Raw genomic sequence first — 26651 nt, 5'->3', positions numbered from 1 at the left:
TCTAAACCACTTTCTCTAACTCAGGGCCACATCATGTATTTGTAGCCACCAATGAACCTCCAATGCATATTTTTGGACTGTGGGATGCATCTTGCATACCCACAATACATGTAAACTCCAGACAAAAAATAAATCTAAACTCAAATTGGGGTGCTGGAGTGGATTGAAGCTTTGCAGAATGTACAGTTCCAACATTTCTTCCAGGGGATCGAGTTTGGTTAAGTTAAATCATTTCAGGTTAATATGGCAGTGATTGACTCACGCTTTTAAAGTCACTACGGTATGTGATTACAGCACCACTCGACACACGAGAGTAGCATTATACAGGATGACGGTGTTTCAAAAACGAGTCTTCTTCAGAGAACTTTCTGAACATTCTCCCCTGATCGTCACTTTCTGTGTATGTGATTTCAAATCTCGTTAAATATGTTCACATCATAAACAAACATCATGCAAGACAAAAATTAACTATGATTTTCTACATGAACATTTCTGAAATCTTGCCTTGTTTTTCCCTTCAAATTAAGAATTTCTGCTTTGACCCCCCCCCCCCCACACACACACACACACACACACACAGTGTACCAACTAACATTTGTGAGTTTCCACCTGTTTATGAGGCCTATTTCGGAGGAAGTGAGTTGCTGTTAATGTTATAAATTCCACTTGTGCTGTTTCTGTAAAACAGCCCTATTGTGAGCTGCCTCTTGAGGAGATAACGACAACAGAAGAAGAGACCCACGAATAGTTAATGACTAAATCTCAAATCTACAGGATGTGAATGGATCCAGCCATGCCTTTGTTTTCAACAAGAGGACGAGCGTTTGTGAGGGAGTCCGTGAGGAATTCCAAAGTTTTCCCCAGAGGAATGAAATTTAAATGGAAGTAGTTTTTTTCTTCTTTTTTTTTCTTTTTCTTTTTTTTTAAGCCTTCAGACTTCAAGTCTCTGAGTTCACCATGGTTAAAATTATGTCCACCACACTATCGAGTCCAGACAGGTATCCGTCCTCTCTGTTCCCCTCCATCCATGACGCTCGGTGAGTGAGTTCTTCCCCGTCAGGAAGAGGTGTTGTTTTCCCGAAGTCGATCATCCAGACTTTGGCCCTTCCCTTACTGTCATGGACAAATAACAAGGAGCTGCCAATCACCTGCATGCACACAGAGACAATGGGATTTTCAGAACAAAGGAAGTAATGACTAAAACAGGCGCCTTTCCTTGTTTGTCTCTTTTCAAAAGTAGTATTTCACTTCCTGTTTTGTGACATCAACTTCTTCCATGTGAGAGTGTGAAAGTCTCCGGGCTGTGGTTGTCCAGTTTCCATGGTCTGATGCGTCAGCGTGTGAACTGGTGTTTGTGCTCAAGTGCTTTAGTGTCGCTAAGACACTTGTAACTAATACAGAAAAACCAGCTAGACATGACTGCCGCTAATTCACCAATGGTATCAGTCTTTGACTCTCAAAGTTAACCTATTATAGGGCCCTCACTGAGATCTGCTCAAATTAAACATCTTAATTCAAAGCTTTTGTTTAAAAAGAAAACGTGTAAAGTTTCGACATGTTATTTTGAGTCTGAGTATAATATATTCCACTGAGTGAGTGTGTCCTCACCTCGTGGGTTTTGAAGAATGAAGAGGTTTCCAGAGTGTCTCTAATTTCCTCAAGCCTGGTCAGATAACACCTCTGCAAAACACAACAGCAACAAAAAAACACTTTCATACAACATTCAACCATCAATGATGCAACTTTGTATTTTATCTGTCAGTCATTTTCAGTTGAATGTCACATATCAATCGGGGATGTAAACTGACATTAGAGCTCCATGTGGCACAATTTTATCTTGAATGTTCCTGACCAGTGAAGTGATTTAATAAGCAAAGTTTATAACTGACAACTGGATGGAAAATAAGTGTAATTTTCACACTGAATCTTACCTCCTGTATATAATACAGTCCATTTACAGCTTTTATTGTTCTTATTGAATTATGTTGCATTCAATAATGCAACAAATCACTTAACTATTGCTTTATTTGGGTCCCTGTGTCCTACGACGTGTTTCTCTTCAGGCCAAAGTTGCAGAAAGCCTCTTGTTTCTCGCAGCGAGGCGTCAGCAGCCTCCTTGTTTCCACAAATTCACAATCACATGAGGACTTTAAATCAAATGCTACTTTGCCTGCTAGTTTTCACTGCTGTATCATTGTCTGCAGTAGGCTGTCATACTGGCTGTTTTTTTTGTTTGGACAAAATATTTTTGGGCACTAATGCTTTGGAGACATAAATCTAGTTGCACAGTTACATTATTGGACTCTGCTTTCTATATTTAGGAGAAAAAGCGAATCCCCTGCATGACCTATTAAAATGTATTGCGGGACTTGGTTTAGGGTTAAGGTTAGGCACACAGTGGTTACGGTTGGGGTTATGGTAATCCTCCAGGAAATGAATGTAAGTCAATATGATGTCAGTGTAATGTCCTCTGAAAGGATGTGTGTATGTTTCCCACGGGGTCGCTAAACTTTCAGCTCCACTCCCCGCGTTTTCCAGAGGCTGACGGATCTCACACTGAACAAATTACGAACACACTCACCAGCACGTCCTTGTTTCCTTTAACAAAGTCATGGAACGCCACCGTAACTTGTTCTCTCGTCTTTGTCTTCTTGAAATCTCTGTTCACCGTGCCATCTTCCTTCTACATAAGGGAGGAGAGGTTCAGTTGTGTACGACAGTCACTGTGTGATACATTTTGTTGAAGGGAAGGTGAGAGAGCTGGAGAAGGAAGGAAGGAAGGAAGAATTAAAAAAAAAATGAAGAAAAGGTTGCACAAGAAAAACAGAACAATGTGAGGACCAAAGGAAACAGGAAAGGAGAGATATTTTTAGAGGTTTACACTTCATCCAGGGATACGAGCAGTAGAAAGCAATTTGAATCCCACTGATTTCTGAGGCCATTTGAGATTTATTTCACCATTGCCTAATGTTACAACTATGCTTTTGTTTGACTGATTTTGAGCAACGACTCCTCAAATGAAATTGTTTAAAATGAGCATTCCCAGTTTCCCAGACTCCAACATGATAGCCTCATATTTCTTGTTGGGTTTGGCTCTGGTGGGATCGTGTGATGTGTCCAGTTCTTTTGTGACGGTAGTTATGGCATGGTCAGACAACAATTAAACTCACTCCGGTGCAGTCTGAACACATTCCAGGACTTCTCAACACAGCGAACACAGCGAACACAGGATTTGTCTGGCATCAGAAGCAACGTCTCTTCATTTGTGTGAGGAATCTGAAGAATTCCTGCAAATGTTTTGACTACTCAAAGTGTATAAGCTCTTGCTGGGCTCTCAACTGGTAAAATACCCCTGCAGTCATCCACTGAGTATAGCACACTGTATTAGTACTCAGGTAAAAAAAAATTCTATTGTAGAATTTATATGTCTCTTTGTGTATCTTTTTTTTTTTTTCTTCAAATGTTTACGGTTAATCTGAGCCTCAGATTGTAAAATATCAGATTCTGAGATTCTAAAATTACTCTAGGTGGGACTAAGTGTGCTTGTGACCTTTCCAGGCTGTACTCTGCATTCACCCATAGTCTGCTGGGATCGGCTCCAGTGCCCTAAGTTGGATAAAATGGTATAGAAAATAGATAGAGGGATGGACATACATCATACAGCACCAACTACGGCAATTTGGGTCTGCTCTTAAAAATAGAGCATGATTCAAAAGAGGATTAAGATGTGATCTTTCTGTTTTTTATTATTTTAGCTGCCTTGGTGATGAGCAGGGAACCACAACGCAAGTTGAAACCCAGCCAAAGGAGGGCCAATTTAATCATAAAGGACCAATACCATGGGAAATGTTTGCTTGAAGCAATCAAAATGTAGCTATCCATATGCAGATTATAACATACTGAGGAGGACAAAATCAATCAAACATCCAAAACATTCCTCTTACTGTAAATTCACTATGCATACCCAATAGAAAGAAGGAAGCACTAGAAAACAGTGGAAATTGTGGTAGCAATGTGTGTCCAGTGTGGATTATGTGTGTGATTGTGCAGTAAGAAGTCTGCTGGACCTTCAGCAGAAGCAGTACCTGCAGCGGTCACCAGCCTGTTAGCTGCTTCACAGTGGAATAAATGGGCATTTCTTTTCCGACTGGCTGCCAGGCAACAAGGTACTATTTACAGACAATACAATTTTTTTCCCTTTTTTGTCGGAGTACAGGACTTTGTGTCTCTGGTTCATACACACATGTACACATGTACACATATACATACGGCACATTTCTAAGTGTGAAACTGACACTAACATCCACATGAACCCCATGAACTCCAATCTAATGATTATCCCTGAGGCACACACGCACGCAAGCATGCTCGTACGCTCGTACGCACACACAAAAAAAACTCTGTTTCTGGGGATATCCCTCAGTGTCATGGCAACAGACCACCGGGAGTCTATGAATGTCCTTATATGGCCATGACCCTCAAAGAGACAAAAAGATTTGTGTGCTTTCGTGTGTGTGTGTGTGTGTGTGTGTGTGTGTGTGTGTGTGTGTGTGTGTGTGTGTGTGTGTGTGTGTACGCACAATGTCAGTGCCAGATGCCGAGACACATGCAGCTGCCATGGACAGGCCTCATGTATGACAAAGGCCCCGATGCATACACACACACACACACACACACACACACACACCCTTCAGAGGAAGTTTCTGGTCAAAACAGGAAGTTAAATCATGCCCCTGAAAGACGTGTGCTCACACACACGCACGCACGCACACGCACGCACACACACACACACACACACGCACACGCACGCACACACACACACACACACACACACACACACACACACACACACACCTTCCTCCCCGTGCGTTTTACCTTGACTCCCTCTATTCTAAATCCCAGGGTGGCTGTAGAGCTGATGGTCTCTCTCCACTGCATGTATCGGGGCTTGGTCACAGCCTTCTGGTCATGTTCTTCAGGTGTAGGAGCGGTCGGGTCCACCTCGACCATTTTCTGATACATATCGGGCCGAGGAGAGGGCTTCTTACGAGCTTTGGTCAGCTCTTCCTCGAGGTAGGTCCTGAGTTGTGGGAAAGAGGAGGGTGGCGAAGAACAGAGAAAGATATGGGAGTTAGTTCTCAGATATCTGGCAGAGGAAATTATATTTTGTTTCTAAATAATGTTTCAGAAGTTTCAGAATAATGGGCCCTAAGTGACATTTGGAGGTGCAACCCCCAATTAATGTTACTGGAGTCAGCCCTCTCCTTTTTCTCCCCCATCAACTAATCTTTGCAAATAATTGCTGGGAATATTTGGCGATACCAGTGATTAGCAAAGGAAGATTGATTGACACATTGAACAACATGATTGCAGCATCACTACGCTGAGACTATTTTTAGCTCAACAAGGTAGCATTTGCATAATTAGTCTGATACAGCTCACTAACAGTGATCAAGTCAGTGAAACATTGTTTATGGACAAGTATAGTATCTGTAACCACTTCCATTTTCAGTTTAACCCTAGAGTAATTTTTTTTTTTAATAAGGATTTCTTTTGATAAGTTAAAGATTAACAATTAAAGCCATCCTGAGAAATGTTGTCCCCCAAATTATGATCTGAAGTTGATGCTTATGATCACATAAACTCCAAATCTCAGATTAGCCCAACATAATTATAAAAGAAAGTCAGAGTGCAATGTCACCACAGACCTCGCAGTTCAACTTTGAACAGACTTCACAAGCAAAGAGGGAACTATTAAAATCTCTGCTTCAGCTTTCATCCTAAACATACCGAACTGGTACTTTGTACAAATGCTGAAAAAACAATGTTTTCTCACCTTACTCCCATCTTACAGTCCATCACACACGGGAAATCAAACTCAGCCAGCAGATCCTCCATCTGGTTGTACTTCTGGCCATCCTTCTCCACGTCGCCATGGTAACCAGGGACGAAGGGGCGAAGCACATCCCTCATCAACAGGGACAAACAGCGCTGCTCACATTCACAGTGTTTCTAAAAAAACATCACAAATAAATTATCTTTTTTGGTTTTTTTTTTGCCCTCTAACATCACGCTCTGCTGCATTAGTATGAGATACATTTCAAAAAGAGTTCAAGGTCATTTCTCTGCAGTGAAGAAGAAGTTGAAACATGTGATAAAAGGTTGTCTTACTTTTAAAATGCGGCCATTTGCACCCGCCTTAAAACTCCCTGTAAAAGACACATTGTGGAGAAGTTTGTCTTTAATTGGCTGGATTGGAAGTTTGTATATAGAAGTACAAAAATATGTTGTTTTCTGTTTTGTGTAAATGTCTTCAAAATATATAGATTTTTAAGATACAAAATTTGATACAAAGATGTCAGAAAAAAAAAAAAGTTATTTTCATTGATGATGCTGTATACAGTATATGGAAATAGCAGTTAGCAAGAAAAACAGTCATCACACATTCAGTTTTGTAAAACTAGCATTTTGCCACACAACAACGGCTGGAGCTGTAAGTACTATAATTTCAAACTATACAACAAATTGATAATATTCAGGCAAATATTCAAAAAAGGTGGACTGAACACAAACTGGGACAATCAACTCATAAGTGGCAACTTATGCAGAAAAGAGACATCAATTCAATTTTAAATAATATAAAACAACCCGGTCATTTTCAGTCATCACACCATGGGATCCAGATCCATGATCAATACGTTTTCTCTTTATAATTAGACAAGCGAATACCTCTGATGTGTAACAGAGAATAGCGTTCTTGTTTTTTTTTTTATCTTGGCCCCTTGTAAAGAGCTGCTCAGGTACCTGCGTGTCCAGCCAGTTGAATCCAGGGATATTTCTTCTTGAAGGACATGACAAACGGAGACCAGTGAACCATGTTCTTAATCTTCTTCCAAGACTTGTACTGCAACCACATGAAAAAGAATTATCCTTCAAACACAATGCTTTTGTAAAATAGTAATTGAACCACAAACTCTTCAAGGTGTTACTGCTACTTGGGTGACAGCTTTTGAAACTCACTGTCTTTGTGTTTGTTTAAAGTCAACTAACTTCGAAAAATGATCAGACAGCAGGCTTGCACCTCTGATTATGTGAACTATTAGGCACTTTCAGAGGATGAGAGTGATGAGGGGAACATTTCATAACTGCATGTAAACTCGGTGAAATATAAACCTAGTCCCATAAATGTTTAATCCCTCGGGTGGCCTGCATATTACTAGTGGTTTAAGTTCAACCCGGGCGCCTTTGGCCGATCCACTGCATTGTGCTGCTTTGTTTAATGGCCACGAGCACAATGGGTTTTTAGGACGCACACAAATACTCAACCATGCATGCAAAAGCACACACGCACACGCACAGAAGGGATATCCCAGAGCCTGCGGGAGCTCTCACACTCTCGCTTTCTCTGGTTGTTTTATAACATTTTAACAAAATCCTGGAGGCTTGCGCTGGGGTTTCCCCTGGTTACACACGCAAGCATGCACACCAATACACACTGCGTTCTTTCTCCAAAGGCTCTCCTGGTCCCTGGCAAGGACACAGTGAACTGTGGGACGTCTGCCACACACATAAACACACACACACACACAAACAAATAAACGCACAGACACACAAACCACACACACTCATTGATAGACACACAGAAAGTAGTTTTCTTCTTTGAAATCCAGCAAAACTTTTCCCCATTGAAGAATTCGTACAGGTAAGGAAACTCTTATCAGAGCACTGTGTTCAGGTTCACTGAATTAAAACCATATAAATGACACAAATACATTAAAAAAACAACAACAACAACAAGTGTGAGTTGTGGGATCAAGACTGCAGAGGGGAAAAGTCAAAACAGTGTAAATGGACCAAGATGAAGTATTTCTGCAGATATCAAGAGATTCCCTCTTGGAAACAACCATTGAAGAGACTGCTGATACAATATCTACAAAGCTGGAGGCTTGTTGAATATATCTGCAAAGACAAACATTCAAAACAATCCCACTGTTCCAATCAAAAGCTGATTTTGCTTCACATCGTACCTCACGAAAGCAAAAGTGAAAATCACATATTTATGACTGCAGCATTACATCAGATGGAAAAATTCCACATCTTGTTCTGTGGGTTTAAACAATGCTTGACTGTACGACAGAGACAGTTACTACTGGAAACAGCAGCACTGGCACCATTATAAACTTACAAGTTTGTCTTCTAATACAGGACGAGCCACAGACTTTTGGGATTTTCTTTTTTTCCCGAATGGACACAAAAGAGATCCTCATTTATGAGACGTGATCTCAAATACTGAAGATTTCCTTTGCTATGTAGATACTAAGAGAAATAATATTGTGTCTACAAATATCTGCAGAAGAGAAGAAGAGGAGAAGGAAAGAGGAAGGATAAGATAAGAGAGAGGAGGACCATAGAAGGAGATCTATAACCCATGTCACATAATCTGGACCTGATGAAAATTCATCAGCTGATAGCATGACTATCTATGGTTAGATGCACACACACACACACACACACACACACACACACACACACACACACACACACACACACACACACACACACACACACACACACACACACACACACACACACACACACACACACACACACACACACACACACAGATTTTCTCTCTCTATCTTCCTTCTGTCTGTGCGAAGCAGCAAAGAGTCACATGAGGGGTTTTTCTCTGCACCAGTGGAGGATTGAGGGGAAAAACTCTCCCCCTTTCAAAAAGTAAAACACATTCACATGTGTCCAGGTCACATGGTGGAAACTAGCTCACAGCTAGGTCAGACGAAATGAGTCCCACACAGTCGAGACTATTAGTGCTTGCCTTATTCAGAGAGTGGAGAGCAATTTTCAGCCTTTCAAAAGGGACTGCAGACTCTGCTTTTATTTATACTCCATGTTAAATGAGAACTGAATGATTTGCTTGCGACTGCAGACAATATAAAGCATGAAGAATGGTTTGAAGTAAAACTGTTGATGGTAACACTCAGAGAAACCTGCAATGGAAACCTTCACGTGTCAGTGCGTAACACACTTTCAGTTCTGATAACACATCAGCGGACATGTCTTCATGGTTTCTGGCCTGTGGTGAGAGGCAATACAATCATGAATAAGCTTTGTAGTCCATGACCAAAGTCTTTAATAAGTTGAACCGGTATTTCCCTTCCTTGTTTTTTCCACTGTCTTCAGCCAGCTAACGAGAGAGCAAAAATGAGGCCACAGTTTGGTGAGTAGCCAGAGTCTGCACTGTCTCCATCAACTCAGAATGTCATCCTCCTACCGCGTGCCCACTGGCAGCTGGCGTATGTGAGCTGCGAAGGGCAAGGAAACGAAAAAGTCTAGACCACGGCTTGTGTGAGTAATAACAGATTTTCTCACAGTGTGGAGCTGGAGACACTAAGAAGCGCACTCAGACTCTCTCTGAGAGTGGAGGGTTGTAGCAATGTTGCCAGCATTATTATTGCCCGGTAAAACCATTAAACACCAACTGGATTCATGTATTGCAGTGTTCTGTTGTCGTGCATGTAAGATTGAACTGAAATAGAAGCCAAACCTGACTGTATAGTACAGGTGACAGTACCTGTGGTGGCGGACTGCTGCGACGATGGATGACGGTTAAGATAAAGATGGCTCCGACTGGCAAAACAACAGTCCATAGAGAATACAGCCATGTGGACCACATGATGTCCAATGGTGCCTTCAGTCAGGCCGGACAAACTTGACGAGACTGATTATCTGCCCAGCACTCCTGCAATACGCACTAACTTTTGTCCACTCAGGCTGGCATACTCCACTCTGGACGCCCCGCAGAGTGTACACACGTGAGTCTGGGTGTGTGCAAGGATAAACAACTGTGGATCATTTGATTGTCAAAGCAGGGGGACAAACAAAATCACGACATGCAAATGTCCGCACAGGTCAAAACAGATGGTTCTGAGGGCGTCCGAGTGCATTCGGAGAGGCTTCAGGGAAAAGCAAACAAAAGCTATACATCTGTGCTTGATTTTCTACCCATACATGCCACATATGCATGAAGGGGTCATTGCGCAAATTTTTGTGTGTGTTTGTTGTGAGTATGTCAGTTTGCGCGTCTCATTGTGACACCAAAATATTGTCACAGAAGTTGCTTCACAACCGCATCTTAAAAAGCAGCAGCAAGCCACTCTATGGTTCCGCCACAATTAGCCCTCAGTTTGTCACCTGTCAGCAAAGTCTCTTTTATGAACTACATCTCAATTTTGAAAATGTAAAACACTGACATGCACATAAATCTGAACATTTTCTCTGTATCATTTTACATTACCTCACGGAAGTATATTTTCAAAGTCTGCGCAGTCAATCTCTAAGTTTATCTCCCTGAAAGCTTCATATTCAGTCATATTGAGATCTTTATTTATGTCTTTTTTGTGATTATAGAATTGTGGAAAATGTACAGTGACTGTGCTTCTGGCCCCTTTATCCAACATAACTTCAGCTTTCAAAAACAGTCTGTTCTTTATCATTACAGTGTTTTTTGATTTTAGAAATGTGCGACAATGTTGTCTGAGGAAAGATGGTCGTGCAGCTGAAGTCCTGGGAGCCGCAGGGTTCCAGAGTTGTTGTTTTTATTTTTTTTAAATCAGGATTTCTTCCACCAAAATAAAAAAGGAAATATATTTCTGTGAAAACCCTCCCTCTCTGATCATCTGATTTTTCCTACGGCTGCTCCTTCACAGAATCTCTGACTGTTTTACACCATGAATGCTGTTAGTCGTGAGACACCCACAGGAACAGATGGACGTCTCTGCCAGGAAACAATTCTGGTAAATTTACCGTGCAAAGTACTTTTTTATGTTTTGTTTCGTTTTTTAACGAAACCAAGCATTACATTTTGAAGTGCATGTGCCCATTTATTAATGTTGCATTAAAGTGTGCTGTGCAAAAGTGATGGATGGAACTGCTTGAAATGGCAAAGTGAACAAAAAAAAATAAACTGCTCTGCAGCGGTCTCTCCTATCTCTATCCCCAGACAAGCTGGATGACAAGGAGGAGCAGGAACAACACTAAAGTTTCCATTGAGAGAGCGAGAGCGAGAGAGAGACAAAGAGAGAGAGAGAGAGAGAGAGAGAGAGAGAGCAAGAGAGAGAGAGAGAGGAAATGGTAAGCAAAGGAACTTCTTACAGACAGGAAGTTGGGGGGTGCCGCTTGCCTCAGTGACAGTATTTTCCACATCCGCCGCTGAGTACAAACAAAAGAAAAGCAGAAGAAAAGGCCCTGCCCTCTGTAAACAACAAAAAGAGCACAGAGTGAAAAAAAAGAAGCACTACAGTAAAAACTGTTTATTGGACCACGTTTATCAGGCCGACCAATGTGCAACATCGAGTCAATTTGAGATTTTGTCTTTTTCGACACAACACATTTATTTCAAACAATTTGAAAGTTGAAATGTTAAAAAGTCTCACATGGATGTGGTGTCAAGAGCAACATGCACCCATGCAAATGTGATGTATTCTGGTTGACCACTTGTGCATAGGACAACCAGACATTAAATATTTGCATGCAAGTCAGGGTGAAGGAGGAAGGGTGAAAAATACTTCAGGGCAAAGGGTAACTCCCGGTTAAAAATATGTAAAGATGCTGGGGAAACACTGATGTATGATGGTGTTTTCAAGAGAGGAAACAACAAGTATGATATCGCTCACCACAAGGTCCCCTTTGCAGATATAAACCCTGCAAGCATCTGAGTCTGCAAAGTTTAGATGAGATGCACACAAAGCTGTGGGGCTACCCGGTGAGGTATTGCATGTCCTTGTCCATTCAACTAACCTGATTACAACTAATTGTCTTACCGTGACCTCAACTTAGTCATGACCGTATCCCTAAAACCACATCTTGAAATAAAAAAGAAGCACTTAAACCAATGTTTTAACCCTGAAGGCTGGACAAACCCCAGAAGTGCAGAGTTTTACCAGTACACACAGGCTGGCCACGATCAAACACTGGCAAAATTAAACTGCAGGGAGTGTGATGCAGGCAATAAACAACATGCTTGGAGGACATGTGTTAAATCTCTCAGCAACCAGCTCTGGCCAGCGGAACAAAAGCCTTGCAACAGTGACGGCTAAGGCAAGAAGTAGGGAATGCCTCAAGGAGAAGAAATCTGAGGTGTTTCTAATGTTTTTCTTGTTTGGTTGTTTTATAACTACAAATGGCCTTGAGCCGGAGGAAAACCACTTCTCAAATTGAGGCCATGACCTTACACCTCCATGTTTACAAATGCATGACTGGGTTAACAACAATAGGACATAAAAGACTGCCATTGAAATTCTACAGACACTTCCACTGTGCTCCATCCTGTGCACGAGGTGTGCTCTACATCCCTTTTAGCAACCAAGTGTCACAACCAGCAGGGTTTCCCTCGGGCGCTGGACCCAACACTGACGACTCACTTTACAGCCAAAATGTCAGCGTCTGTAACGGCGGGCTGACCCGGCTCCTCCAGGCTGCAGGCGGCTCACATACAGTATGCACATGCATGCTTTCTCACACAACAACACCAAATAAAGAATTGACCGGTGTTTCCCCTCTCACAGTAAACTAAGTCGGCACTCTGCTTGTCAGGCTTACACAAACGTTACACACACACACCCACACCCACCCACACACACACACACACACACACACACACACCCATAAACTTACAGACTGTCTTTTGCGCGCACGCACGCATGCACACACACTTTACAGCTGTGAGAGGGAAACTCGGTTGACGTCACAGGGTTGCTAGGCAGCCTGCCGCCACGGCAGTGAAAGATTTTCCACTGCAGCGCAAACAGTGTGTGTGTGTGTGTGTGTGTGTGTGTGTGTGTGTGTGTGTGTGTGTGTGTGTGTGTGTGTGTGTGTGTGTGTGTGTGTGTGTGTGCGTGTGCGTGTGCGTGTGTGTGCGCTGATATTTTGTGTCAGTTAAAAATAAATTACAGTTGTGGCTGCCGAATTGACAGAAAGTCTTCTTTTTGATGTTGTTGGTTGGGTTTAATTTAGAGTGGAATTAAAAGAGGGTAAACCGTGATGAGGGTCAATGTGTCACTGCATGGAAATAAATACCAGCAATGTGAGCCAAAGTTACAGTTTAGAGAAAAAAATGTGATCGTGTGTTGAGTGTTACAGTAAACAAAATTGAGAAAAGTGGTGTGCGCAGAGGGTGTGTCACAGATAGTAGTAACTGTAAAATGGGCTGAGTGCCGTCTTCATTACAAAACACGTGTCTATTTACAGAAATTACTTCTTCATTAGGTGCATTTTGTTATTTATCAAAGATGCATCAAAAAAGCTCAAGAACGTGAGTTTTACCTGAAGTAGTTACTTGTTACAAAGGCTTTCATGAGTCCTGTCCGACTTCTGTCTGACTGTGGTTTCTGCTTCACTACCTTCAACGTCTTATAACAGTTTCTGCATTTCGATTTTTCTAAATGACCACAGGGTTCAAACAGTTGAACCACCCACTTAGTTTTGTAAGCAAAATTGATTTAACTGTGAGAATACTGTGGTCATTTCAATAACATTTTGGGGCTGTGGAAAAAAATAAACTGCTGAAAATAGCAGCCACCAACACTTTGCAGAAACTAATGGTGTGACGACAAATGCGTGTTTTTAATCAAAAGTTTGGCCTTTCATACACAAATGATATCTTCAGCAATTACTCAATTTAGGCTGGTAGTTATGTAAATTTCCCTAAATCAATATTTTAAGACATAATATAAGACAACACAATTTATTTTTAAACTGCCGATTATGAGTGACTTAAAAACTACTTTCTTTTAAGTTTTCAATAAATTATTGGTTCCATTTTGCACTCATTCAGACACATAAACCTTTATTTTAATGCCAGTAAATGTTTTACCTGCGTAATCTAAAGTAATGACCATGTCAATGTAAATTTGGACCAGAATTGTTATGAATTTTGCAAACGGTAGACTGAGAATAACCTCATTACAGGGGTTGATTCCTCAGTTTGCTCTTGTTTATGCCGCCATAAAACCTCGCGTGTAGCTGCGAAGTCTCCAGCTACTGTGCAGGAGGTGGATGTTTTTACACAGAAAGGTTAATAACTGGCTGACATCTCATCAAGGGCAGAGCTCTGCTATTGCTGGCTTCATTTTCTTATTCCACCTCACCCAGTGCACAGAAAGATTGATGCCGATCTGCTGCAGGTGTCTTTTTTGCTGCCAACAAGGGAAACGCTGGCAACACGTATGTGCCTTCTAACCTTGGAGGAATGCCCAACAGTCAAACAAACAGCCAAGAAATGTCTTAATATGGTTCTGTTCAGATTCCAGTCTCCACCGTCAACAGAGTTTAAAAAAAGAGCTGATATCATCTAATGGGCACAAATGTGTTTAACTGCATTCATGGAAAAAGACACTCCATGATTTCTGAATGGCTATTTTTCAAAAGGAGCTGGTTTTCATAAACTTACCATGAAAGTCAATATATCAATAATTATAGAGGATAAAACTATTAGCATGAGTGAGCACCGAGCACTTGTTCTATTCTTATATTTTCCATTAAGAGTGCAACGTTTACTTCTTTCACATGTCGTTGTGTACATAATGTAGTGTGAAGGCAGAACTTGTGTGTTTGTGTAGTTGCGGCTTCATCTTATGAAATGGGGCCGCATGAAGGAGGTCTTTCTGAAGTTTGTGGATATTGTAGTTGTCCCCTGTGTGGGTATGTTTTTTCTTTACCTCAGGTAGTCCAGTTTTCTCCCATTGTCCAAAAACATACATTTGAGGCTAATTGGTGACTTTAAAATTGCCCATAGAGGTGAATGTGGGAATGTGATTGTTGAAAATTATCAATGATGTTGCCACATGAAAAGAAATGCATCGCCCTTGTTTTTCTCAGACACCAATGGCAATAAAATAAAACATACACCTTCGACACCTTTTCCTCTCATATCCTTTTTTTTTCTTTCTGTTTCCTGAACTCACCAGCTCACTGTGATTCTCTTTCTTGCTTACTCTCTGAGTATCGCTACTCTCTCTACCTCTCCTACATACCTCCCACACAAGCGAGCATGCTTTATGTGTTTCTGCACGTTTGTCTCTCGCACGCTTGCAGTCAGACCTTGCCGAATCCACGACTCAGGTGCTGTGATGGGATACAGACACGAACATGAATGCATGTATGACATTCCTGTGCCCACAGTGGGGGAAATCGGTGTCACTAATGGATGTTCTTAAACTATCAGGAAAAGCTTCGGTCTCTTACTTACAGCGTGGGAAAAAAGAAAACAGTGAGGGGAAATATGCAAAGTGCAATACAAACACCATTCAAATCTATCAACCAAATTCATTTAAACAAATACTTTGTGATCCGGTACACCTGGGAGAGCTAAGAGATCAGATATAGGGAGCAGTCATTTTATCACATATGCAACAAAAAAAGTGTTTAAAAATCTCTTATAAGACAATGATATTGATATATTATCATAAATAAGAAAACACATGAAGCATTCAGATTTTTTAAAGTCAGACAGCACAAATGGGACAATTCTACGACTGGCACTATGTTTAAGAAATACTGGAGAAATCAGTTATACAATCCTTCGTTAAGTCGTGCTTCAAAGCAGAAGTGAGGTGGCCTCGTGAACTTTTGCTGGCTACAAATAAAAACACATCCACCCACCCACCCACACACTACATCCCCAAACAGGCCTCAGCCTCCTCTTTGAGCGGCATCCAACTGCAGGCACTGTTTAAGTGTGCGAGACCGAGAAATCCTCCTGTCCTTCCTTTATCCATCTCTCTTTCTCTCTCTCTCTCTCTCTCTCTCTCTCTCTCTCTCTCTCTCTCTCTCTCTCTCTCTCTCTCTCTCTCTCTGTCACACACACACAGACACACACACACACACACACAAATTATTGCCCACACACTGCAGTAAACCTTCCTTCATACATATACATATAGGCCGGGACAAAGAGTTGGCCTTGTTACTGCTAATGTCAGAAAGTACTCAGGTAGAGAAGCTGAGGCTGGTTTGACACAGCAGCACCCACCACATGTCCAGACACGTTCAAACACACGGGCATCCAATCAGAAGCTTCTGAAATGAGCCCACCCAGACCCCTCCTGCCCCACGTTAATCATTTAATTTAGCGCGAATACCTGCATGGCACATTTATACCTCTGGCCAAAAGTACATATCTGGTGTAATGTGACTTATTGTGGTTTAATTTGGTCTACAAACTGTGCTAAATGTGATCTCTTTGTAGTGGTGTAATAGTTTAATAGCTGTCTTGAGAATTTAAAAAAACATACTCATTAAAATGTGCACATTGACATCACACAAATTGCGGGATGATCGGTTGCAGATACTCTAATCTTATCTCACACAGCCTTATTAAACTGGCTGGCCTTGTTTACCAAAACCTGTATTAAAAATTAAACTTAACATGATAATGGTAAGCAGGTATGAGGGACACTGTTCAATTTTGCCTCATTAGCATGAATCCATCCGGCTGTGTGTATTCATAATGCAAAATGTTGAAGATTGCAAGTAACACATAAACATCCAGTCAATAGTTGTTGAGACATGCTCACCGCTGGCCCATAAACATCACGTTAAATCCAAACCATGTTTGAAAATGTACCTCTTTGCAGATCGTGCACCACAGATAAGCTAAAAGTATGTTTGTTTTCTTATGATTAACTCAATCCTCTTCAACAACTTCTGTTCCAGAAATATTGTTAGAAAAAGGTTTATGCTGGTTACCAGCATTTCATTACAGTTTGTGAGGTTATAGCATAAATAACTTTCACTGAAATCATACCTATATTTAAAACAAATAACCGTGATCTGCTTACAACTATCAATATTCTCTCATTTCCTACAACGTGTACTCCTATTGTACATTTTCCAATATATTATGAGAGTCTCTCATGGAATATTCTGTGCAAGATCGTCCATTGTCCCAGCCAGGACATCAAGGTGATGCAACCGTCTTCCATTTCATCATTCTTCCTTGCAAACGCATGGCTCCAGTCGCAACCAATACTGTGAGTGATTCTGATCTTTTCCATGATGGTAGGCACTCGGGGATGCCAAGCATTCTGTTGTAGGCTGCATCGATTGGTATGTGCCACAAATACACCACAAGCTGACAATCTGGTTGATCCAGAGATTTCCTCAAGGAGATTTCCTCTTCAGCATATTACCACGTAAAACAATAGAGTACAACAGCAGGGCTCAAGGGACCATTGTCAGTGTTCCTCAGTATCTGATTAACCACCTCAAAGAATTTGTTCCTTGTTGACCTCTTTGCTATTTTTTGACGAATAAAGGAAACCTTTCCAGGTGTGAACCTCCAACAAGAACAAACATCCAAATGGTACACAAAGCAGCAAAAGTACAACCTATTTCAACTCCCAAGCCTGGTTTATATTAGTAGTTTTCTGAACACAGTGTTATTTTCAGGTAAAATTACACACATACATTGCAGACAGGTTTCACTCTCCTATTTAATGCCTATTAAAAGGTCAGTGTTTAAAAGAAAAATTGCGCACGTGTGTATCATTATGCATTTTGCTGAGCAATTCATCTTAAATGCCTGGAGAGATTCGAAACCACTGAGCCTTGGGATGGTTTGGAAAAACACTTTGAAAGCCAGAAAATCTAATCGGGAAAATTCTTAATTGTGGTGTTTACTGATTCCCATGTATTGTAAAAGAAAAGCCAACAAAGTCATGTTTTGCATCAACTTACTGCTTTCTGTTGAGAAGTGAGGACCGCGGGGTCGAGAAGCTGCTCTCCTTTCTCGGTGTCACTGGAAATGTCCTCCTCCGACTCCTCCCAAGAAGAGGAGAAGCCAGCCGAGGAGGCGGAGGAGGACGACAGCTTCCTGAGCGAGCGGCTGGAGTTGGGGCGAGGGCTGCAGTTGGGGCTCGGGGTAGAGCATGGTGCGGCGGACTGACTTTCCAAGCCGTGGTCGGTTATTATGACTGCGGGGATGGACGGGGCGATGGAGGCAGTGTGGTCGGAGGAGTTATCGTCAGTGTCCAGCAAACATGTGGAGCTCTCGCCGCTTTGTGCCTGAGGTGAAGTTTCAGGGTTGCCCTCCAACCTGCTTCCTTCTGTGTGAAGCAGCGTTTGAGGGCTCAGCTGATCTACTTTCTCCCCAGTCAGCGCTTTCTCAGTCTGTTCTCTTTCAACTCCCACTAGCTGTTTGTTGTCTACCTCACCTCTGTCTTTTTCTCCCATCATTTCTCTCAGTGTTTTCCCATCTGTTGCACCATCTTTTTGTGACGTCCCAGGGGCACCCTGAACCGACAGACTGTCTAAAGGGGGAGTTTGCATTATTGTTTCTGAATAACAGTCAGTCGGATCCATCAGTGCCTTGTGTTCTGTTTTTGTAGCACCACCGTCCCTCTCAGCCTCGCTCCTTCCTCCCTCTGTCGTTTCTTCCTCCCTTCCTCTCCCATTTTGGACAACAGAGGGAACTTTAGTCTGTTGTGGTTGAGTCATTGGGTATTCAAGAACCGTGATTTCGTGGCCGGGTTGGGAGGGGGCTTGAGTAGTTGTTCGTCTGGGAGACCGAGGGCTCCGCTGGAGCTCACTGTTAAGCACCTGGGCACGGATCCCGGAAATGTGGGCCTCGAAAATGCCCACTTTACCCCTGACCTGAAAGACAGAGAGTGAAAAAGGATACGATTGCAGCCAGTGTTTGTTGTTGTTTTGGGAGAAACTGCAGAGAAATTGTAAACTGATCTGCTTTGTTTATTTATATATTCTTTTTAATACTTGCTTTAAGCAGCTGATCACCTCAGAGGTGTCAGCAAAACCACAACTACTGTTAGAAATATAAAAGGAGATCGGGGAGAAAAAAAAAGAGAGGGTTAAAGAAAAAATACCGCTACATGATTTTGAGAATGTGTCTTTACAGTAGATGAGCATTTTCTGCTGCTTGGTGATAATCAGTTTTCAAAAATGAACAGTTGGCAAGCCTCAAACTCGATGTGTGACTGTCAGAAGGTTCACACAGTGAGTAATAAAGGATGGTGGCTTGCAAAAAGTAAGCATGAATTTGAACCATTTCGCAATGCTTATGTAAAAACAATAATAATTAGCACTGCACTTTAAAAGGATACCGGTTACTTCCATTTTTAGATTATGCCATGTAAGAAGTGCAAATATATAGCATGTATGCCAACTGGAGAGATCATAATTCGATTTCATGCAGGAAAAATAACAAAAACCAAGTAGTAAATATGTTTTTCATTACCCCCCCCAATAAAGGGTTTATTTTTTTTAACCTGTGTCACAATATCTCCTTAACCACACATGCTGCTTTACGAGTATTAGATCAAGGAACAGAAACTAATATTTAAGTTGGGTTTTTTTTCATCATGAAAACAACACTTCTGCACAACTTTCAAAGCCTCACTCACTGTTGTATTTTTGGAATTATTAACTATAGAATTAAGTACTGACTTTAATATGATGTAAAAGAATTGAATAGAATCACCCCCAAAAAAGCCATTAAATAAACAGTAAAGAAATTAGCTTTTCTAAAGAATGACAATCTTCTGAGTTGTAAAAAGTTGCTCTATACTACATAAAGATTGCAGTTCTTGATACTAAGAGACATCTGCGAGTGAATCACCTCCACGTTCTGCAGCTCCCTGTGAATCTGCAGCTGCTGCGCCTGGCGTCTCCTCTCCTCTCGCCTCTCTCCTCCTCCTGCGTCTCCTCCCCGCTCCTCCTGCCCGTCTCCTTCCCCTCTCTCTTCACCGCCGGGCGAGCTCAGGCGTCGCACACGCTGGCCCACATTGACTCCGAGCAGCTCCGGGCTTCGCGGGGATGGGGGGCGGGAACGAGGGGAGGTGGAGCTTGGGGAGAGCAAAGACGATGTGGGGAAGACAAAGGTTTGACCCGATGATCGGGGGCTCGTCTACGGAGGGACATACAAGGTGGGATTAGCAGAGCACCAAAAAAATGATTCGGGGTCAATGACAAATAAGGTGTGGGAGTATGAGTATAGGGGAAACCTTTTGTGAAACATGAAATACGCAGCGTCCGTGCTGGCTATGTGTAATCTAACTTGATTTTACACAAAATGTTCAGTTGTGTCACCACAGTTTCATGTTTTATTATAATGTTTTAGCTGTATTCAACTTTAGTTTTTGGTTCACGCAGTCCACAAAACTAACATGAAGAACAGCTGGATAGTTGAACCTAATGCATGCAAGTGAAAGTTGTTCATCTTGTCAAACCTGATGGGACACTGATCTAAATTAAGAGTCGAGTAGATAAGCATGACTTCTTCGGTATGACAGTGTTCTCAATATGCTGACTGAGTCCCTACTTGAAAGTCCTTTTTGGAATTTGTTCACACATTTTTGAGGGATTTTGAAAGTTTGAAACTTTTTACAGTAATAGACATTTTAGTGTAAAGCGAGCTACCTTCGGGCTTGTTGGGCTGTAGGGGCCTCCGCCGAGCGCTCCCCCACCCAGTAACTGGCAGTAGGTGCTCCGATCTGGAACCTGCAGCACAGGCCTGGCGACTGGGCTGGTTCTGGTCCGAGAGGTGGAACTAGAGGAGCCTGGCTGGGTGTGAAACTGATTACTGCTGCAGACAAAAGCAGGAATGACAGACTTCAATGTATTTCGAAAAGAAACCATCACTCAACGTGCTGAAAACATATATAAATATCGAAACCTGAGCGAGAGATTGAGAATTATTCAAAAAAACAAGCAAAGAAACCCACAGCCCACAAATAAAGGAAAGAATTTGGAAACATCAGAGCCAGATTGATAGATAGATAGATAGATAGATAGATAGATAGATAGATAGATAGATAGATAGATAGATAGATAGATAGAGAGAGAGAGAGAGAGAGGGAGAGAGAGAGAGAGAGGACTGAAGAGCAATTACGAAAGTTTTGTCATACTTGTGATAAATCTTTCTTATCAATCGGCTTGTTCGCTCTTACAAAAAGATCAGTGTTCAGGTCTGCGTTTCCTCTTTTAAAGTTTCCCTGGAAAAACGGTGTCATCATCTTTCCAGCTATCAAAATTAAAAACTCATACCTGTTCATGACTCCAAGGCCGTTCAGGTTCACGGCAGAGGCTGCCATCCCAGCGGCCGGGCCAGGGGCTTTGAGTGCTGGGCACACATCTGACAATCTCCCCTGAAGCTTGCAGGGCGGTCCGGACAACAGCGCACAGCGTTTGCTCTGCTTACGGCTTCACACCAGGCACCCAATACTGAAAGAGTAAAGGAAGCAAGACTTGTCATATATTGGATAAAAACACTGTAATTACGGAAAAAGTCAGACCCTAAAACTATCTAATAAAAAAAAAAATCTTTTCCACAGACGACAGATACTGGAAAGGCAATTTTCCATGCTTGGAAAGCCATCTCTAACTATGTCATGCACAAAGAACATTATTCATAAAGTCTTGTTACTGACCCAAAATAAAGATATCTTTGTTCACGCTGGGAATAAAATAAATGCAATATAACAGAAAGTAAGGGAATGAGCATAATGACAGAGACATAACGGGAAGAGAAAGCTATCCTCTCTCGCTGCAAATAATTTGTCTTTTCCCGCATCGGTGTCCGATAAAAGCAGAGATTCGTATAAAAACAGTTGGTGTATCACAGAGCCAATCATTAGTCACTTTGAACAGAAGGGATTTTTCATTTAACTGATATTTTTGCACCATTATATCTTCAAAACCTCTCAGAGGCCTGCAGCTACAATACACTGTTTCATAATTGTGTTAAAAGTAGCAGCAACACGATAGCGAAAGTTCAGCCCGATCAAAGCCCAGCAATCTTTTCATCACCCTCGGCTGCACGCCGCGCTGTTTGCTTGTAGCATTCTTTCAAAAAGGACAATAATCAAGGTTCATGGAAAAAGGGCAGAGTGAGGCACATGAGGAAGAAGAAGAAAGGGCAGGTGGTCGGGGGAAAGTGAGGTGGGAAGGCAGAGGAGGAGGAAGAAAAAAGTAGCAACAATATTTAATAAACAGAAAGAAAGGTTAACAATGACAAAACAATTGCAAAAAAGTCAGATTGTTGAAGATTGTTGTTCATCATAACGATAATTAAGCTGAATTTGATGATTTGTCATATTAGAGACTACACAACATATCTAAATTATCTATTTTGTTAATAAATATCTGTGGCAAGTGACTTCCTAAAACAATTCTAGTGTTTGGTAATGGTTTGTGTTGGAGTTGAGATTGGAGAATTTAAAATGGCTCATAAGCTTGTAGATCTACTCTGTTTCATGCTGTTTGTGGCAGAACTTTATGTGTAATCTAGAATTGAGGTCCTGTCCTTTTAAAAAAGACTGAAGACGATTGCAGTGAAAACAAACATAAGCTTGAACTCAGGAAAAAGCACGTCATCTTTTTTTTGGGGGGGGGCAGTGCAACAGTTGAAGGAGCTGCTAATCTTGTCACAAACAGCCTTCGAGAGGCCCAAAACACTCATTACTGCTCCTGAACTGAGACGGCTGGGAGGTGAGCTGCAGGAGGGAAAGTTATTCGAGAACCTGCGATTTACAGAGTGGAATAAATGGGACACGCTCTGGCTCCATTCACCACGGGCCGTCTTTTATGCTTCGTGTGGTCAAGGTCAAACTCTAGACAATAGCTTTGTGGTATCATCACCTGCTGTGCAATAACTCATGCAAATAAGCTTCTCTTGTGCGACAGGAGCTGACGGCTGGTATTTGGTTGCCTGTCAGATACTTATATTTCTCAGAGGTGCATTTGCAGATTGTGTTTCAGGTTGGCCACAAAATTGTGCTTCAGCATCAAAATATGATTTGCTTAATGACCCCGGTGCAGATGAGTGACCATATAAGTCCACTGCGTTGGGCACACCTGACATGCAATCAGAGTTGACTCCACGTGCTTCATATTATTTTGCAATGATTTGTGATCAACAAATTCGGAATGTGTTGAGTTTGCATATCCTGCTTATGTGTGAGTGAGGGTTTTTTTTTTTTTTTTTTGGATACCTTCTTTTTCCACAGTCCAAAAACCTGTATTTGTGGTGAACTTGAATTTGAATATTGGCATGAATGCGAATGTGCCTGTCTGTGGGTTTTTCTGCATTTTCCTATGGTCAGCAGTGTAGAAGATGGATGAATCGACGGATCATAACACGACATTTAACATTCTGAGTAACCTTATTAATGAGGAATGGAGCAGTTGTTCTTTTTTCTACTTAAAATTCCATGAACACAAATACGACTACTTTATTCCTGTTGAACAGTCAACAAAAAGCGAATTTTCCCCATCTTTTTTCCCTCCACTGCTCGAGCTCTGTCGTGCATATTTGTATTGCCATCATGTGTGGAACTGCCAGAAACGACCTTGGCATGTGTTTTGATTTCAGATAAGTTAACACAACAGGCAAGGAGCCACAGGGTAAACACGGGATTTCCTCGTCGGTGTGTGACGCAGTTCAAGAGAAAAGAGAAAACAGTCTGAATGGTTTATTTCTTTGAATAGCTCACAAACCACAGACACGCAGTATAACCAGCTCGCTCAGCTTATAGGACCCGAGTTGATTCCAGCGAAAGCAACAAATACCTACGGAAGATAATGACACTTTTGAAGTCTGTGTCCCCATAAACAGAGTGAGAGAGCGAGATAGAAGGAAGAAAAAAGAAAGAAAGAGAGGTGTTTATAGGCTATTTCAGTTCAGTTGCTTATTCTGAGGCTTTCATGCAGAAGTAGTGGATTTATTTTCTATGAAGAGAGTAATGAAGCCATGCTGGGCACCAGGAACCATTTTCACACTGCATGGTGCACATGGTTAGCTGTAACGCAAAGACTGTTTTTTTCTCTGCTGTGAAGTGGAGTGAAAAAATGTTTTTGTATGCTTTGCAGTGAAAGTTAAACACAGATGATCTGCATTAACTTGATTATGATTGTAAGTCTTGGTTAAATGTTGAAAGTCAGGGTGGTGGACCTGGGTTTGAAACCCTGTTGCAGCAGGAAGGGCGTAAGAAAATGGACCAAGTAAGCCTCCAGTGCAAATTTGTTTATCCTGCCCTTGATAGTCCTCGTAAGAGCTCAGCTGTAACGTTAAATACAGAGCTGATCTGTTGCAGCGCACCGGCTTAGAAAAGAGAAAGTGCATTTCTGTGGAGAAAAAAAAGATTATGACATATTTTTAGTTATTCAGTTTTGACCTGCTGCTCCTGCATCATGCCATCATTTAAGAAAAGACTGAGTGCTAAAGCACATATTTGAAAATAGGAAACAGTGGAGAAAATCATCTTACACACACACACGCACGCACGCACGCACGCACGCACGCACGCACGCACGCACGCACGCACGCACACACACACACACACACACACACACACACACTTGGCCTATAAATGTATGCCTTCAAACCAGCATAAACTAAATTTACTGCATGGCATTGTGTAAGAAGGACCGATGGAGACATCCTCAATCAACAGCACAGATCAAGCTGGTCGCACCAGGATACATAATCAGAGTCGCCTCCAAGATTTTGGATCCAAGATTTTGGCAAAAAAAAAAAAAAAAAGACAGTAATAAAAAAAAAAAAAAAGGACTTCTGCAGAGTGTTGTCTGTGTTTTCAGCACAGCTTAATGTCAGATGGAGTGGGACTGTGTGAACGTTCAAACTGTCCACTTGCCCACACAAGTGGGCAATAATCCTACATACAGTGCGCTAAAAAAAACAGCTACAGGGAAAAAAAAAAATTGCCGAAGATGGCTGTTCCTGAGAATTCAGTAGCAGATGTTGCAAGGACAGGGCTGAGAAGTAATGTGAGGACACGTTTAGACAGCAAGACTGTATTCCAATGACTTCTGTGGGTGATGTTGCAACACTTATACTGTCTGATACAACTTGTTTTTTGTATGAAGTGAGCGTGGGCACCATCAATGCATTTATGTTATGTAATGTTTGAATAAATGTGAACAGTGGGACACTGTTCTGCCATATTACTCAAGTAACGATATTCCTTTTCAGCTAAAATAAAAGCAGCTTGACAGCTTGTATTTTAAGGCCCTAACATATACTAAAGATAAAACAATATTCGCCATGACGATCATCTACTTCTAGAAGATGCACTGCTCATACAACTTTGGGTTTCCCAAATGAGGAAAAGAACTCAAGCTGACCTTGAGAAAGAGATAGAAAAAAAATTATATTTGCCATTACTGAGGAAAAAGTAACGGGTGATTAGTTTCTGATGATCAGTCATGTGTTGAGAGCCAAATTGGAGGCAACTATTAAAACATTCTCTCTTTTCTGATTTGCTGTTTCACTTTATTCTTTAACAGAAACCTTCTGAGTCTTGAACTGCGGAGACACATGAAGGTCATATTTGATGGGGCGAACTAAAAATTAATGAGTGTTATTCACCCTTTTCAGGGATTTCGTAAACAATACAAAAAATGTACCAGTCATCAGCAGCCGAATACCCGATGATTATAAGTAGCTGTTAGTTGCAGCCCATAGTTATAATCTTTTAAATAAAGCATATAATTATGTAATTGCACCGCAAGCCCTGGCTTCCAGTCTTATTGTAATTATAGTTGCAATCAGGTAAACACTTTTATTAATAGTTTCTCTGAAGAAACTGTAGGTTGAATGTGTGCAGGCATCAACATATGAACAAACATAAGATTAATGTAGTCATAGCCCATTTGGATGAACACCAGCATAAAAGTTTAATTTTAGTCATGTAAATGTCAATATTTGAGTCGTAGCTCTCCAGGATATTAAACTACGGCTCCACACTGCAGTTGAAAGGCAAAGCAAACAAACCAGAACTATTTGGAATTATGCATCATCTTAGGTGAAGTCTGGTTCCATGAAATGCTGTCTTAATAGATTAATAGCGAGGGACAGCCTACTTCATGATAAGTACTGTTATCAGGTCCGAGCATACATCCACGATGAGATTCTCCTGGAGGGTAAATTCCTTTGAGATTGCGTATGTTTAAATGGAAAAAAAAGAATTAATTTGAATCTTGCCACATACTGTGTTTAACACATTGGGTAGTTGCGGTTGCACATTGGCATGGGTATGCCATCACAGCTTTGTCTCCGTAAAGTTGAAGTGTAATAAATCATATGCAACAACAATAATAAAGTGATCAGATGGAGGTGGTGGTATGATTTTACCTGAGGTTCGTGCGCTCGCCCTCTCCAAAAGACTCCAGGATGGTAGAACGGCCAGATACCACCAGCAGTGACGAGCCCAGGATGAGTGTCTCCCACCCAGTTCCTGTGCGCCTCACACCGGGATCACCGGACATCCACGGAGAAGACAGCGGCCGACAACTACTTCTTCTCCACTCCTCCGGTGCGCTTTGTTTCTTCCATGAAGCGTCGACGCTTCTTTCTGCTGCTCCTCTCCAAAAAAATCCTCCTCCACATGAAAAGAGTTCTTGGTTGTCTTTTCTTACACTCCTTACTTCTGGGGGAGAAGAAAGGTAAAACTTTGGAGCATTTCGTGCAGTCCAGTGCACCCTCTCCTCACGGCTCTCTGGATAAAGAGACGGGTTTTTTGGTTTGTTTGTTGTTTTTTTTACGGGAGGAAGGTTTGTGTTGTCATGTGCTGCTCGACACCTCGCTGCTGCTGTGCGTA

General features: G+C 41.7%; 1 protein-coding gene across 1 annotated transcript; it reads right to left on the bottom strand.

Moving 5' to 3' along the window:
• Positions 1–548: 548 nt before the first annotated feature.
• On the bottom strand, positions 549–26633 carry LOC308142985 (uncharacterized protein). Its single transcript, XM_080513620.1, has 12 exons — positions 26186–26633; positions 21079–21255; positions 20452–20617; positions 19652–19939; positions 17755–18669; positions 6805–6904; positions 6172–6209; positions 5837–6012; positions 4876–5080; positions 2582–2683; positions 1609–1680; positions 549–1148 (listed from the first exon to the last, which is right to left on the bottom strand). The coding sequence occupies exons 2-12, from the start codon at positions 21123–21125 to the stop codon at positions 939–941; spliced, it is 2319 nt and encodes a 772-aa protein (XP_080369746.1). The 5' UTR covers positions 21126–21255; positions 26186–26633; the 3' UTR covers positions 549–938.
• Between the last annotated feature and the right edge of the window lie 18 nt (positions 26634–26651).

This window comes from Blennius ocellaris, assembly GCF_963422515.1.
Source record: "Blennius ocellaris genome assembly, chromosome: 18".
NCBI lineage: Eukaryota > Metazoa > Chordata > Actinopteri > Blenniiformes > Blenniidae > Blennius > Blennius ocellaris.
Note: the sequence above shows the minus strand (reverse complement) of the source record. Positions and strands in the feature narration are given on the sequence as shown.